Genomic DNA, 15291 nt, shown 5'->3' with positions numbered 1-15291 from the left:
ATGGCATACTCTTCATCCTCCAAAACATCCTTGAAAACTTGCGGGTTATAACTGACAACACCAGCCAGGCAGGGGAGGTTATCAACGCGTGGTGTTTTATTTTTGTTTTGTTTTCGTGTTTTTTCTTGTGTTTTGCTGATACTATATGCTCTTGTTAGAAAAAACAAAAAACAAAAACGTGTTTATGAATTGATATAGGCACATGCAATGCACAGGGCTATGACCTGACTGATGTACCCGCACGAATTCGAAGTTCATGATCTGCATAAGTTGATATTGTGATCTCAACCGGAACCTGCATAGAAAATTTGTGTGTGGTGTAAAATGATTGCTGCAGATACTTGAAATGCTGACATGTCACAAGCAAGACGTGATGAAACATGATGACATAGTAAAAAAAAACAAAAAAATACAGAACAACAACAACAACAGCAACAACAACAACAACAACAACAACAACAAACAATCCCGAAGACACAAAGGCCCTATTATACCAGAGAAATCTGACAAAATCAAATACAAAAAGTTATAGATATTGTTCAGGCCTTGCTAGTATAATATTCATGTTTCCTTTTCTTGCTCTTTTTTTTAAGGGGGCGGAGTGGTGGGAGGGGGCTGGCTTACATCACATCACCTCCCCCCCTTTTTTTTTCTCCCATGAAACAAAATATCATCTGCGTGTTAAATTCTACCCACACATATCCTCTCATAACCCTACATAATCTTCGCATCACACTCTAAACCTAAAGCCTTATCACAACAGTCTTACCGGCAAGAATGTATTTTCCCTTTTGTTTTGCTTTCCAAAAGAGGTTGGGCGTGTATGGGATTGTGGGTGCATAAAATGACACGGCATTTTGCTCCTCAATTACTCCGCCCTACTTTCTTTCTTTTTTTCCAGGGGCTTAGGGTTAGGGTAAGATTGATGCAAAGATGGAACCATGAATGCTTTGTATTGTCCTGTACAAGAAAAGTGGAGGCCAGTTCAGCAGACGACATTCAGCGCCAACATGACCAACATGATACGTCATGACTCCGAGGTCAACTTGTTGCTAGCTCTGACTGATCTCAAGTTCGGGATTATCACTGAATATGTAAATAGTGCTGAGATAGCATTAACACCATCACATCGCAAGCATAGAACTGAAAGTCCCCCAGAGTGGGCAAAATATCCTGTCCAGCAATGAAAGTAAGGGGCAGGATTTGAAACCCCTGACCTCTGATGTTTGTCGATTAAGAGCCTTCCATTACACCAGTATGATGGTACAACGATCGTTTTTTTCTATTGCTCAAAGACTTTAATGAGCCCATTGTGTAACGCATGCGCAGATAATGTAAATTTGTATATAAACGTTAACATGATTGAAGCAAAGGGTTGACGGGTAGACAATGTATAGGCTTTCCTGTCCATTTTTTTAAAAGAATAACGTCATAACTTTTTTTCTTGCGATAAGCGGAGATTTTTCTCTTCTTATGGCAAGAATTTAAGCAATATTTTATAAGTTTTAATGGTTGCTCTCCCGAGTTTATGTGTAGAGAATTCTAAGTTTTCTTAAGGAGTGAAAATGAACAATAATGATTTTATCGAACAGTCACTCTCCTCATGTCTTTTCATGGGGAAGTGTATTTCCGTGAAACCTAAACAACTCCCAGACAGATTGCTACCTTGTTTCCATAACTCTACACCCATCATTGAAAATGTATTGTAACAGCTCCCGTTCGCAATCTCTGTATTTCTTCTCTCTCATTCTACCTCCCTCTCTCTTTATATAATATTTTCCTTTTTTGTTTGTTTATTTTCCCTCATTTACTCAAAGCCAATACGCTTTATATTCCTCGAGGTCGCCATCGAAATCAATCATCAGATAGAGGCGGGGGTGTCCTGCATTTTTCAATTATCATTTCCAAAGCACTAATTAAATGATTACAAAATTTGCACGATCATTATTTGTATTATTATAGCTAAGTAAGGCATATTATGCTTGCTTGTCATTTCGCAAAATTGTATTGTTTTGCATATTATGCTTTTTATTGCGGTGTGTATCCAATGTACGTCACGTTACTTAACTGTTTTGGTCGTGTTTTTAAATATGCAGAAATAATAAAATAAACCCAACCAAGCTAATTCAGCTCGCTGTAGCAAAAACAGGATTGACGCATCTTCCTCCATCTTCTCACTTCTACCCCCTTCCCCATCTCTCCCCCCCCCCCCTCCTCTCTCTCTCTCTCTCTCTCTCTCTCTCCCGCTGCCATTTCTATGATCAAATTTCAGCCATTTTGCAACCGTATACATTACTGCGGTCCCAAGGCATGCAAGGTGTAAACGTGCATATACCACCATACCGACTATTATCATTTTTTTTCTGGGCCAATAATGACATTTTCCCGGATGTGTACGCCCTGCATAGTGTGTAGTCACACACTCGACAATTAAAGCAATTCAGAAAGGTTGTAGGAAGAGTTTCTAAGGACACTGGGAAATTCCCTCTCTCCTATATCTTCTTTGTTTGCGATTAAGTGAGTTGATGATAAAAATAAATATTTTACTTACGCGTGGAGTAGTCACGGACCGTTGCCAAGGAGACTGGAGAAGAGAATAATGATTGGTCCTAATAATTTCTTTGCAGACGACGCTTACACTCAGTTTAATCTAGACACTTCGCGGTATGCCATTTGATAACAACAACTGTGCATTTGCGATACACTGTGAATTAGAACAAGAAGTCGGAACATTTCAGTTATACTTTATTGTAGACCATGCCACCTGCAAAGACCACTTCACACTGACGCCGTGCCATGAAAATATAGTAAGTATATTTGACTGAGACTTTTGCATCATTATTCCATCATATCTTTTTTTTATAGAGTATTCAAATTATATTGAATGCTCTCCTGTCGATGATTCATTAAATAGATATTCAGTGTATGTTGAACTTTGCATTTACTATATATATAAAAAGGGGAAGAAAACTGTTGCAGTTTATCTACATGTCCACTTTCGGTACCCCTGGCCATTATGAGGTTGTCACAAACGAACCTATACTTCACAAGCTATGCGTTTAAGGTCTCTGTCGATATCATTATCATACTCTTTCACCAGTTCAAGATAAACTTTTGATTATCATGCATGTGTTATCTATTTATACTGTGTTGTTTACATATTTTGTTCACTTTTTCTAATGTGTAATTTGTATATCAGGACTATTTCAGAAAAATGAGACTAAAATTGATGAAATTATTTTTTGAGACTTGATTCAGTACAATAGTTTGACTTATAATATTGATAGTTAAAGCGTTAAAACATCTAATTTAGTGAATGTCATCATTGCTGGTCGCACTTTCGTGTGCTACTAAAAAAAATCATTATTGAATCTTGAGAATTTCATAACTTTCTTGATTTATCTTCGATTCTGGTGACAGTCTTAGGAAAGTATAAAGTTTTGAATTAAGGTCAATTTAACAATGAAATGGCGTGTGAGTTAGCTAAGTTTGATTACACAGACTCACAAGAAAAATGTTAAGATACAACGAAATTGTTGTGATCCATTTATAGGTGTAAATGCAACATTGAAAGGAAATGTATCTCTCTCTAGCCATTTCATGAGGGGAAAATCATTTTGATCAAGCTGTTATCTACCTGCTAATGTTTTTACGGCGTTGTAAAGTGCCGGATACGAGTGTAACCACACTCGTTTGAGAGCGTCACAAAGGAGGTTGTCGAACGCACGAGACTCGATGACTCGAGTCATCGAGTTGCAGTACAGACAACGAAAATTGAAATACATTGTGGGCAGTGGCGTATCTAGGGGGGGCAAGGGGGGCACGTGCCCCGGGCGCCACTCCTTGGGGGCGCAAAAAAAAGAAGAAAAAAAAAGAAAGAAGGAAGAAAAAAGGGAAAAAAAAGAAAAAAGAAGAAGAAGAAGAAGAAGAAGAAGAAGAAACAACTCACCGGAAAGGGGGGGGGGGGGGGAGGAAGAATGGTGTGGGGGGGGGGCAGAAAACCAAATCAAAAAAGATAAAAACAAAACATAATGATGACTCGGACAAAGTGACAATGTTTATTGTGTTCACAGAAGAATTTCATGTTATGTAAGCTGAAATACAATTTTCGGCTCGCTCGCTGCGCTCGCTCTCTAAATTTTACATAAAGAAGAAGAAGGTGAGAACAAAATGTGATGATGGCGCGGACAAAATGACAATGTCTATTGTGTTCACACATGTCATTTTATGTTTAGCAGGCAAAATGTTTCACGGAGCAGCGGCTGCAATTTCTTTCGTTCTGAAGCGATCGCCAATTGGATCAAAAGAAGGCGCCAACGGTTTCGAAAATACGGGGGGGGGGCGCCAAAAAAAAATCAAACAAGATAAGAACAAAATTTCGGCTCAACCGCTCGTAGTAATTTAGAGTATTTCTTCAAGTCCTCAGTTTGTTGGTAAAAATCGTTATCTATAAGGCCGTCACTACATCTTGATTAGAATTGTAAGATTTGATAAGCAAAAAAAAATGACAAGAGTTCCATGTTTTGTAAGCTGAAATACAAAAATTATCGGCTCGCTCGCTGCGCTCGCTCGCCAAAATTTATCAAAACAAAAGGAGATAAGAACAAAACGTGATGATGACGCGGAAATATACAAATTTCGGCTCACTCGCTCCTACAAGTCTTCAGTTTGTTGGTATAAATCGTTATCTATAAGGCCGTCACTATACCTTGATTAGAATTGTAAGATCTGATAAGCAAAAACTGACAAGAGTTCCATGTTTTGTAAGCTGAAATACGAAAATTTTCGGCTCGCTCGCTGCGCTCGCTCGCCAAAATTTATCAAAATAAAAAGGGGATAAGAACAAAACGTGATGATGATGCGGAAATATACAAATTTCGGCTCACTCGCTCGTACTAATTTAGAGTATTTTTTCAAGTCTTCAGTTTGTTGGTAAAAATCGTTATCTATAAGGCCGTCACTATATCTTGATTAGAATTGTAAGATTTGATAAGCAAAAACTGACAAGAGTTCCGTGTTTTGTAGGCTGAAATACAAAAATTCTCGGCTCGCTCGCTGCGCTCGCTCGCCAAAATTTATCAAAACAAAAAGGAGATAAGAACAAAACGTGATGATGACGCTGAAATATACACATTTCGGCTCACTCGCGCGTACATGGGGGCATTTCATGAAGCAATAATATTGGTCAGATATCTCGTCTGACAAACTGTTGAAAGCTACTGAAATCCTTGCTTCTGATTGGCTGAAAGCTAATTTTTTCCGACAAGTTTTCGGACAAAATTTCGTACAAAATTGCTAAAGTACTCAGTTTCTTGGTATAGATAAATCGTTATCTATAAGGCCGTCACTATCTTGATTAGTTATTGTAAGATTAACTATTGATAAGCAAAAAAGGACAAGAATTCCATGTTTTGTCAGCTGAAATACAAATACTTTCGGCTCGCTCGCTGCGCTCGCTCGCCAAAATTTATCAAAATTCGTTACATTTAAATCACCCTCAACAGACCCCTTTTAAGGGCTTGAAAAGCATATCATTTGGAATTTGCTTAAAGTCCCTACCGGGATCGGGTTGGGGCTGAACACTAGTCTTTTTCAGAAATTAGGGGCGCAATTTTCGCGCTTGCCCCGGGCGCCGTTTTCCCTAGATACGCCACTGATTGTGGGTGATACAATCTGGCAGATCACTCTTTAACTGCTGTCGGACAGAAAGATACATACTATCTAAGCTTCTATATCAACATTCTTCATGTTTTATTTTGTTTTTCCTCTAAGGAATATTTTGAACATCCGATGAGGACAAGAGGAAGGGATTTCCTCACAACATGGATCCCTTTGTCGTTCCCGATGACAAGCATGACGAAGAATCAAAACCTTTGATCACATGTATCGCTGAGGTTGGGTTCCTATTCATCATAGCCTCGCTGGCTGTCATCGGAAATATCGTTAACTTCGTCGTGATCGGGAGCTCGAAATCACTAAAAACTTGCCAGGGATATTTCCTCCTGTCTCTCGCGACAGCCGACTTTGGAATGGGCCTCGTCACCCTCAGTGCCATCGTCCCGGCAGTCTTACACCGTTGGCCGTACGGCGACACCTGTTGTCTGATCATTGCCTACATGTCGGAGGTCTGTTCAAGAGTATCGCTCATCACGATCATCAGCCTCAGCATCGAACGATATATCGCCGTCATACATCCCTTCCGCTATCAACGTTACGTCACAAAGCGCAAAATTGCGGTCATTATCGTTTCCACATGGCTCTTTTGTATTGCCTTCTTCTCCCAATTGTTCACGCGGTTATATGGCTTGAATTATGAATTTGACGTGGATAAGTTGGTTTGCTCCGCCGACTATGAAGATAACATGACATATTTCATAGTTGCCTTATCATTGCTCCTTGTCCCGAGTTTCGTGGTGATCACCTTTACATCTATTAGTGTTCACATCAGAGTCCTCAAAAGTTCGCATAGACGCGAAGTTCTCTTTGGCAGATCGTCTTCCGTGGCCGTGGTGCCCCAACGATTGCCGACACATTTCCGACGCAATTTCAAGGCGTTTAAACTCCTTGTTATAATTGCCGGTGTATACTACATTACCTGGCTGCCGTACACGATTCTTGCCAGTCTTCTCACAACAGTCATCTCCCACACAACGTTGCCAACATTTGTGGAATTTCTAACTTACTGGCTAACAATTTCCAGTAGCGCATTCAACGTCTTCGTGTACTTTGTAATGAACCAAAACTACCGAAGGAGGGCAAAGGATCTGTGGCTCAGATTCAGAGTTTCGTGTAGGCAGTGGTGTTGCCCAACCAAATGGGATTGCAACACACTGCCGAAGAGATTTGCCGATGCTCATTCGTTTCCTTCGACAGCTTCCGCCAATCATCGTTTCTATATCGGCATTCGCCGATCGGACGGTAACGTGATGCCGACTGACGTTCGGGTGGACTCGGGAAGGTTTAGTGACGAGTGCCTAAACGACTTCGTGCTGATTCCGACAGACGAGCACCTCTTCCGCATAAAGTCCTTGAAGAGGATGAGGAGTGAACCGCTGCGAAAGAGATCAGTCGGACAACCGACGTTTTCCCTAAAGATAGACGCTCTTATGCCGGGTGTTCAGCCTTCATTTGTACCTAGTACAGCATAGGACTTCTAATTGTTTGTAATTCATGACACCTTTTGAACGCTTTCCCTTTTGGATTCTTTACAAGGTCATGACATATTGTCATCGTACTGTAGGGCGAAAGAAAGACATAATAATACCCCAGAACCAAAGCTCGTTTTACAACAACTAAAATTGAGATCAGGTGTGAAGAGGTGTAACTATACTCTTCTGATGAGATGGTATAATACTTGTATAACGTGTACAATGAAGTAGAATTTATCCCATTAGCGGATTAAGCTACAGCTCAAGATAAAAAAATAACGTTACAGAGTACTTGAAGTCCATTCCCAAACACATACTGAGGTAAGTAAGCTTATTTAATCCAACGTGTATTCGACGCATAAAGTACACTCAGCAAAAGAAAAAAAGAAAGTCAACACTTTTTCGAGTTCATAATTTTCACAGAAGATTTTGATGAAAATCAATGTATTATATACCATATTAGAGCTAATTTTATTGGCTATCAACCTAGTAGGTCAATATAAAGGGAAACTTTACGCATGAGTGAACACATTTTTTTTTGTCCTCCAAGGCACAAAAATAAAAATTGCAAAAATTGTCTTTCATTTACAAATGCCCTTTGAGATAACAATGATAACAAAAGACAAGTTTAACACAATGAGAGACATAAATGAAATAGCAAAAATAAGTTTTTGTTCTCTTTATCTCTTTATTACCTTACAAGAATCAACGTGGGAAACTTCATGGGGAAAATAAGTATTTTCTGTCAACTGAACCTTCAAATGACATAGGGAGTAAGGGCACAAAGACGATTAAATGAACAGAATATCTTTATTTCATTCATTTCATTTAGTAATTTAAGAATTTTGCTTAGAAATTTTCAGAGTGTATATTTACAGTGACAATGGGTCTCGATTTCAAGAGCCTGCTTCTGGGACATGGGAGAAAGAAGCTCACTTATTGGCTCGTGTAAAGAACCTCCATGCGATATAACACTCTAAAAAAAAAATCTGGGTCAGAACTGACCTGGAACTGGGTCAGTTGGGGGTCACACACCGTTCCGGTTCAAAAACGACTTGGAATTTGGTCATGAAGACCCGGAATGGGGTCACCCTGACCAAATTCATGACTCTGGATGGGGTCATATCTGACCCCGTTCCTTGTCATTTCTGACCCGGAACGGTGTGTGACCCCAACGGACCCCGTTCCGGGTCAGTTCTATCCCGGATTTTTTTTTTTCTTATAGTGTAGTTTAAATGTAATTATAACCAAGATATTGCCATGCGTTGTTATCTATATACGGTAACAATTTCACATGTGAAATAAAACACATCTCCATAAGGTATAATCGATGATACTGCGGAATATCTTGCACTTCAACAGTTCCAGGAAAAAGAAAGAGAGCATTTCGTTCTGTTTTGTTAGTTATTGTTCTGGAGATGATTGTCCCATACGAGCATGGCGAGATTTTCAATGCTCAATTAAACAAGTGGAAATAATGATGGGTGCAGTCGAGAAATAATGTACAAAGCCATTTCCTAAATGGTTCTATTTTGACTGTATATATTCTATAAGCGTAATCACAGTTCCGCTGATACAATGTACATTTTGCTGAATGTGTCGACTTGTATTGTACGCAGAGAAAATTATTCTATCGTTCCGTGTTCGCAAATAATAAAAAAAAGCAGGTGGCTTTTATTTCCAGGAATAACACAATTTCACTGCTGTGGCCCCGCTTAACTTTATCTGTGTTATCATACATTTCTTACCAAGTAACTTGATTGCAATGAATCTTGCATGATCTCTTAAACACAAGTTCAGAATTTCATATTGTACACTTGTATACACTGTAAAAACATCGGTGTTAGATTTAACATCATGGGTGTTAAATCTAACACCGATCAAACTTCAATAGAGGACCACACCCACAGGTGTTAAAAATGCACTGTGACGGTGTTGAAAAGTGTTCACCTGACACTTCGTGGTGTTAATTTGACACTGTACCTGGTGTTATTTTGACACTGTACTGGTGTTAATTCAAAAATGACACCACATGGTGCTGATTTGATATTTGTTGGTGTTAATATCAATGGTTTAACACCCGTCCAGCTTCAATAAGGGACCACACCAGCTGGTGTTACTTTGGTGTAAATTTATTTTCAATTTTTTTCAAAAATCTAGTATTTTAATGTAAAATTCTTGATCGTCTTGTTTAAATTAAAAATCAACAAGAAGTGCAGTTACTAAGAAACTCTTCAAAAAACAGTTTAAAATTTGGAAATGACACCCGGAGGTGTTAATTTAACACCATAAATGAGCACCGAAAATTTAACACCAGCTCGGTGTTCACTATTTAACATCGGACTTTTTGCAGTGTACCCTGATATGACATCAAACTTTCCTTCACCCTTTTTGATGCTGGAATGCTTATTAAATGCGAATTCGATAATGGCCCAAAACCACTATTTCGGCACAATTGGACAATCGCAAAACGCGAAAATTAAAGTTTTTAGAATAGGTTTCATTTTTATACCAATCCATGACACAAATATTGAAGTTTGTAGTTGAAAAATATGAACACACAATCTTGCTTTATTTTTGTGGTGTGATAATTTCTTTCATAGGGCGTAGATTTCATCATGTAACATACGTTACCCATGTCATTCTATTTCAAATGCTTTAAAATTGGTGACTACAGTCTTTGATTGAGATAATTATGCGTCAGATGTGAAGTATACCATCGGCTGCCATGTTTGTAAATGCTGCCTGCAGATGGGAAGGATGGCAAATGACCTGTAAGCTATACTGAACACAGCATGTCCTATTTTATTAAATCTTATTTCATGTAATGTTCATTTGTTTTCTCGATAATTTGATGTCAGACTTTCTTCAGAATATATTTTCAACATTTATCAGTCCCAAATTGCCAACCAATTCTTGAGTATCATTGATGAAACATGTGAATCTATGTGCGCAAAAATATATTCGTCAGATTCCACGTAACGTATGTTTCACGTTAATGTAACGTAAGTTACAAAGATAATACTACTACATTGTGCAACTGATTTTGGTACTTTTTCTTTTTGGTTTTGGTATATATTCTTACATTAATTTCTCGTCAACTCTAAGTGAACGTATATTATAACAAGATGTCGCAATATCATGGTGATACAATTCTCAAAAATTACAATTGAAATAATTGTAAAACTGCAAGACTTTATAACATGTCCGCGTATAAACTCTGGAGTAGAACATTAATCCGTTACTGCTGATATTTTGAAGACGATTGGCTTCATACTTATGAATTTATGGCATTGAAATGATAAGAGTTGGGAACATGCTTTCACGTGCCTGCACGGACGAAAATATTGTCATGATGTACGTGTAATATAAAATGAGTGGTGGGTAACGTAGGTTTCACTTCAATTTTATCATAATGGAAGTTTTCGTATGCTTGACGTCTTGTAACGTGTTATCTTCATATTGATGTCTTGTAACTTGTTATCTTCAGCTGTCACTTCATGCTTTTGAAAGATATGTTTCGAATCCATAACTTTACAGACTCCATAACTTTGCTGTCGCAACAGTTATTCTATGCAGGAACAGTTTGAAAATAGCAGTTGCAATACAATAGTATTCACAAAATTTGTAACACTTGTATGAAACAAGAAACGGCAGAAACGAGATGGTTACTCTATTAAAGTGTTTCATAATGAACAATAACGCCGTATTGCTTGTATTTGAAATTTCTGAACTCGGTAAACAAGAGATAGGGACAGAAGGAACCAAGAAATGCTCTTTGTTAATTAAATAAATGACCACTTTACTAAGTTGACTATGGCAAATGAGGTCGATGAAATAACGTCAAATTACATAGTTGCATTAGCACAATACTGGGTAGGATGAATGAAATTGTCATTAGTGAAATGATGTACTCGATTGTCATTGTTTTGTATGCATAAGACAGTATAATCCACAACGATAACAAGAATAACAAGTCTTGCATTAATAATTCTTGCCGTATCTGGAAATTGTCTCCTGCATGGAAAATGTTTCTGAATCTTTCAAAAGAAAAGTGAAAGGACAAGTTGCTATACATGCACAACAAAGGTACTGATAATGATTACAGGCAGGCCCGTATATAGGATTTTCATGGGGTGGGGGATGGGGTCAGAGTTAGAAAAGTCGACTACTTCCAGTTATAATCACCTGACAGGGAGAAAAATAAAAGCTCCCGTGCCATTTTTTCTTTTGTTTCATTTCTTTTACCGGGTTTCATCGACTGACAAGCAAGAAAAAAAAAACAGAAAGAAAAGAAAATTGAAGAAATATAAAGAAAGGCTTCAGCTTAATTCTATGCTGCCAGTACGAGCCCAATTTCATGTTTTTTTTTTTATTTGTTTATTTCAAACTGGGGAGGAGGATTCTGCGATTCATTTTTTTTCTTTTTATTTCCTTTTGTTTATATTTTGACAGCTGGCAAAGGGGCGGGGGACCTCGAACCCCCTCCCCTATAGTTACCCTGGTAGGGTAAATAAAAAAAAAGATGCGTGACTTTGCTTCTTTTTTTTTTGGTCAACTACGCGACGGGTATATGTTTTTTTTTTCTTGAATCTTTGGTTAGAGATATGATTTTTCGCCAATCTGATTGCAGCTTATACGTTCCCTATATATGGGGTTTTAATCTCAGCACTGCTCTTCCCCATTGCAACTGCATTAACTTCAACGAGAAGGAAGAACAAAAAATGTTGATGTCTTAAACATATATCTTACTGAAACATACATCACTATAATTATTATTAGCATTATTATCATGTAGGCCTAATCTATGATGGTATACTCAGTAATAGTTAAAATTATATTTCTTTAATGCACATGTATTTTTGTTACCTTTTCTTCATTCAAAGTGTGTTTTTCTTCACTTTGAGATCATCAACGATATAACGACACAAATTTGAGTTAATTTTCTCCGTTAAAAATAGTCAGGTAGTAGTTAGTCACCATATTGATTTATGATAACCGAAGATAAATATAATTGAAAAGACTTATTTCCCTATGGAATTCCTTCAACTATAGTTCTAGAACAATTAAATGTTATTTTTATCCACGCACATTCCTTAAAATATCCTTTTTCAATGACATGAAATGATGAAACTTACGTTACCAAAACTAGAAACTTACGTTACTATATTAATGCAGGGACCTGATCCAATAGTTTTGAAGTAGAGATCTGCGTAATCCCTAAGTTTATTAGCTATTCATTGAATTTTCTTAAAACAATGTTAAATTCATTGTTTATACCTGGAATATGACATCATTAAAGCCAAGTTGAACATCAACCCCACCAAACGTTTTTTTTTTTTCAAAGATACTATGATTATGTCCCCTTTTACTGCATCCTCCTAACAAACAAGAACATACGGCTGTAAATGAATTTGATATGTTTTGACGGAGAAACTCATCAACATCATAACTGCAACAATTAAATTGTCTCAAATTAAATGGGCTTTTCTGTGGATTGTCTGTTATCAACATGACAACATCTTGAAACTTACGTTACCAAAATGTGAAACATACGTTACGTAATAAATTGAGTGATTTATTTCAAAAGAATAAACCTGTACAGCAAAGCAATAACTGGATCTTTACGGTGGAATCTACTGACTTAATAAAGACACAATAAACAGAAGTAAAGCATGATTCTATGAAAAACAACAACACATTTCCAACAATCAAATACTAACTCAGTTTTTCAACACATCATGTAAAGGTATTTTGCGCGCTGCCAATGCTCAAGATGCCATTGAAAGAAGTTGCTGAGCTATCCCATGACCTCAAATCGACGGCACAGATTCGAGAAATGGACATTTAGGTGGTATAATGGTGTAATTAAGCTTTCTGTCATTTGGTGGTAACGTAAGTTACATCACGTATGTTACACTTGTGGATTAAATCGTATAAGTTAGCAACATAATAATGAATCTTTTGCCACCCATGGGTATGACGACAATCTACTCCATTAGTCTCAACTCTAGAACAATCATTCAGAGCCATGCACCTTCATACTTTTTACAAAGATGGTAACGTATGTTACTTCTCTTAAATCTACCTTTTTAAAATCTATATTTGCGAGATTAGCAGTCGCATGTCTTTTGAAGCTGAGTGATGAAATATCTTTTAACATAAACTTACACCCCTTTTGGTCAGAAAAACAATACAATTGTGTAGTACTCACTGTAATAGCATAACCAAGTTGGCAGTACAAAGATGGTAACGTATGTTTCAGCGGATCTGGCGACACATTTCCATCAGTTATTTTGTTGATAAAGAATGGTTAGTTTAAAAAGTTGTGTTAGGTTTTCATAGAACCTTAAGCCACTTTTCTGAAACCGTGAATAAGCTTCCTCTTTATGCTCATATTTTCCCACAAAGTTGAGAAAACATTAAAAATCATCGTTGGCGACATGCACTTTTAAGCCTGTTGGCCGAACTTGACCCTCCACCAATGGATTAGTGGTATAATTTCGCCTTCGAAATGATTTCAGTTTTTGTTTATATGTCCCTTGGCATCACATAAAATCACAGGGGCATTTTGAAAGAGCTTTTTATCTCTCCTAGGTGAGTAGGAACATAAGCGACACGATTTTTGACCAATTGCGCCGAAATAGTGGTTTTGGGCCTAATATTCTGTATAAATTATTGTCTGTCAATGTTAAAGGGATGGCACAGTTTCGCCTGAGATTGGGCTTCAGTTATCAACTTTTTTAATGAAAATTTGTCGAGATAATGAGAAACCTCTTATGAAACAAATAAAAAAAAACTATATATGTATATACACGTATAATTCTAAGAGAAATTCAAAGTTTATTTGATGAAAATTGGTTTTGAAATGGCTGAGATATCCAAAAACATCCTAGCAATCCTAATGAAAGGTGCCACGGGACCCACCTTAAGAGTTAGGAGCTAAATCCTCACCTCAACTGATTAATACTATTAATTCATTCATTCATTCATTTTTTTTTCATTTCCAACAGAAACATGTAAATATATTACAGAAATTGAATACATAGATTTCATCATGATACAAAATAAAAGATAATTTTACGGAAAATTGAGGTATACGGAAATGTTGGAAATGGGGAGGAACGCTAAAAAGCTGGGCTTGTAGGGTGCATTGCCCCACACGTAATACAAGAAATTATATGATCGATTGACTGATATACATAAAAAGTGGAAGAAACAAAGAAACTAAGACAAAAAGACCTATAACTATATAACCTAACTAATCCGAAACAAAAACCCTGAACAAATCCCTACACTAAGTCGCTGTCATGCCGGAAGAGAGAGGAAAGAAAGAAGCGTCTGACAGAGAGAGAGAGGGAGAGAGAGAGAAAGTGTGTGTGTGTGTGTGTGTGTGTGTGTGTGTGTGTGTGTGCGTGTGTGCGTGTGTGTGTGTGTGTGTGTGTGGGTGTGTGTGTGCGTGGGTGTGTGTGTGTGTGTGTGTGTGAGAGAGAGAGAGAGGGAGAGAGAGAGAGAGAGGGAGGGAGAGATACCATCCCTTTAACGGTTGCCTGGCATCACTTCAAACAAAATTGGCACATTCCAGCCTTGCATCACACAATTTGGTGCAGACACCAAATGAAATCATGATAATTTGCAATGTCAACATTAATTTATCATACAACATACTGTACGTGGACAAGTACACTAGTTCTTCCACTGAGTCCCATACATAAAATCACACAATAACTATACACCGGCAATTACGCTTGTATCACATAGGCCTACTAATCAAACAAACGATAAAACTATGGTGGGCCTACGTATCTACTATAACCAAAACATTAACCATAACTTTCATCAAAAACTAAAACTATCACTGAACATCTGCAAATAAAGTTGATATCAGAGGGGCATGCTTCAAAGTTAACAAGAAACAAAACGGAAAAAAATCCTTCAACCAGCAACAATCTTATATGTTCTTACTAATAACAAAATTGTTACCATAGCAATATACTACTCAACATTAAATAAATATTTACTGCCCACTGACAATCACATATATCGCATCTCAGGTCAAATGCTAAAAACCTGAGTGAAATAAATAAATCGGCAATTTCTATGATTGTCGATAGAAAATGGTGTTACCATGGCAACACAATGA

The 15291-nt window shown here is 37.4% G+C and overlaps 1 protein-coding gene across 1 annotated transcript; it reads left to right on the top strand.

The window, feature by feature from the left end:
* The first annotated feature begins 5822 nt into the window (after positions 1–5822).
* On the top strand, positions 5823–7148 carry LOC139719680 (probable G-protein coupled receptor 21). Its single transcript, XM_071631079.1, has one exon. The coding sequence runs from the start codon at positions 5823–5825 to the stop codon at positions 7146–7148; it is 1326 nt and encodes a 441-aa protein (XP_071487180.1).
* Positions 7149–15291: the final 8143 nt, after the last annotated feature.

Source organism: Diadema antillarum, unplaced genomic scaffold (assembly GCF_040938485.1).
Source record: "Diadema antillarum isolate AM-2024a unplaced genomic scaffold, OU_Dant_1.0 scf00000113, whole genome shotgun sequence".
NCBI classification, from domain to species: domain Eukaryota; kingdom Metazoa; phylum Echinodermata; class Echinoidea; order Diadematoida; family Diadematidae; genus Diadema; species Diadema antillarum.
The sequence above is the reverse complement of the archived record's forward strand: the minus strand, read 5'-3'. Positions and strand labels throughout refer to the sequence as shown.

Excerpts from the sequence above, each read along its gene's own strand:
- LOC139719680 (XM_071631079.1), top strand. The coding sequence starts at position 5,823 with ATGGATCCCTTTGTCGTTCCCGATGACAAGCATGACGAAGAATCAAAA.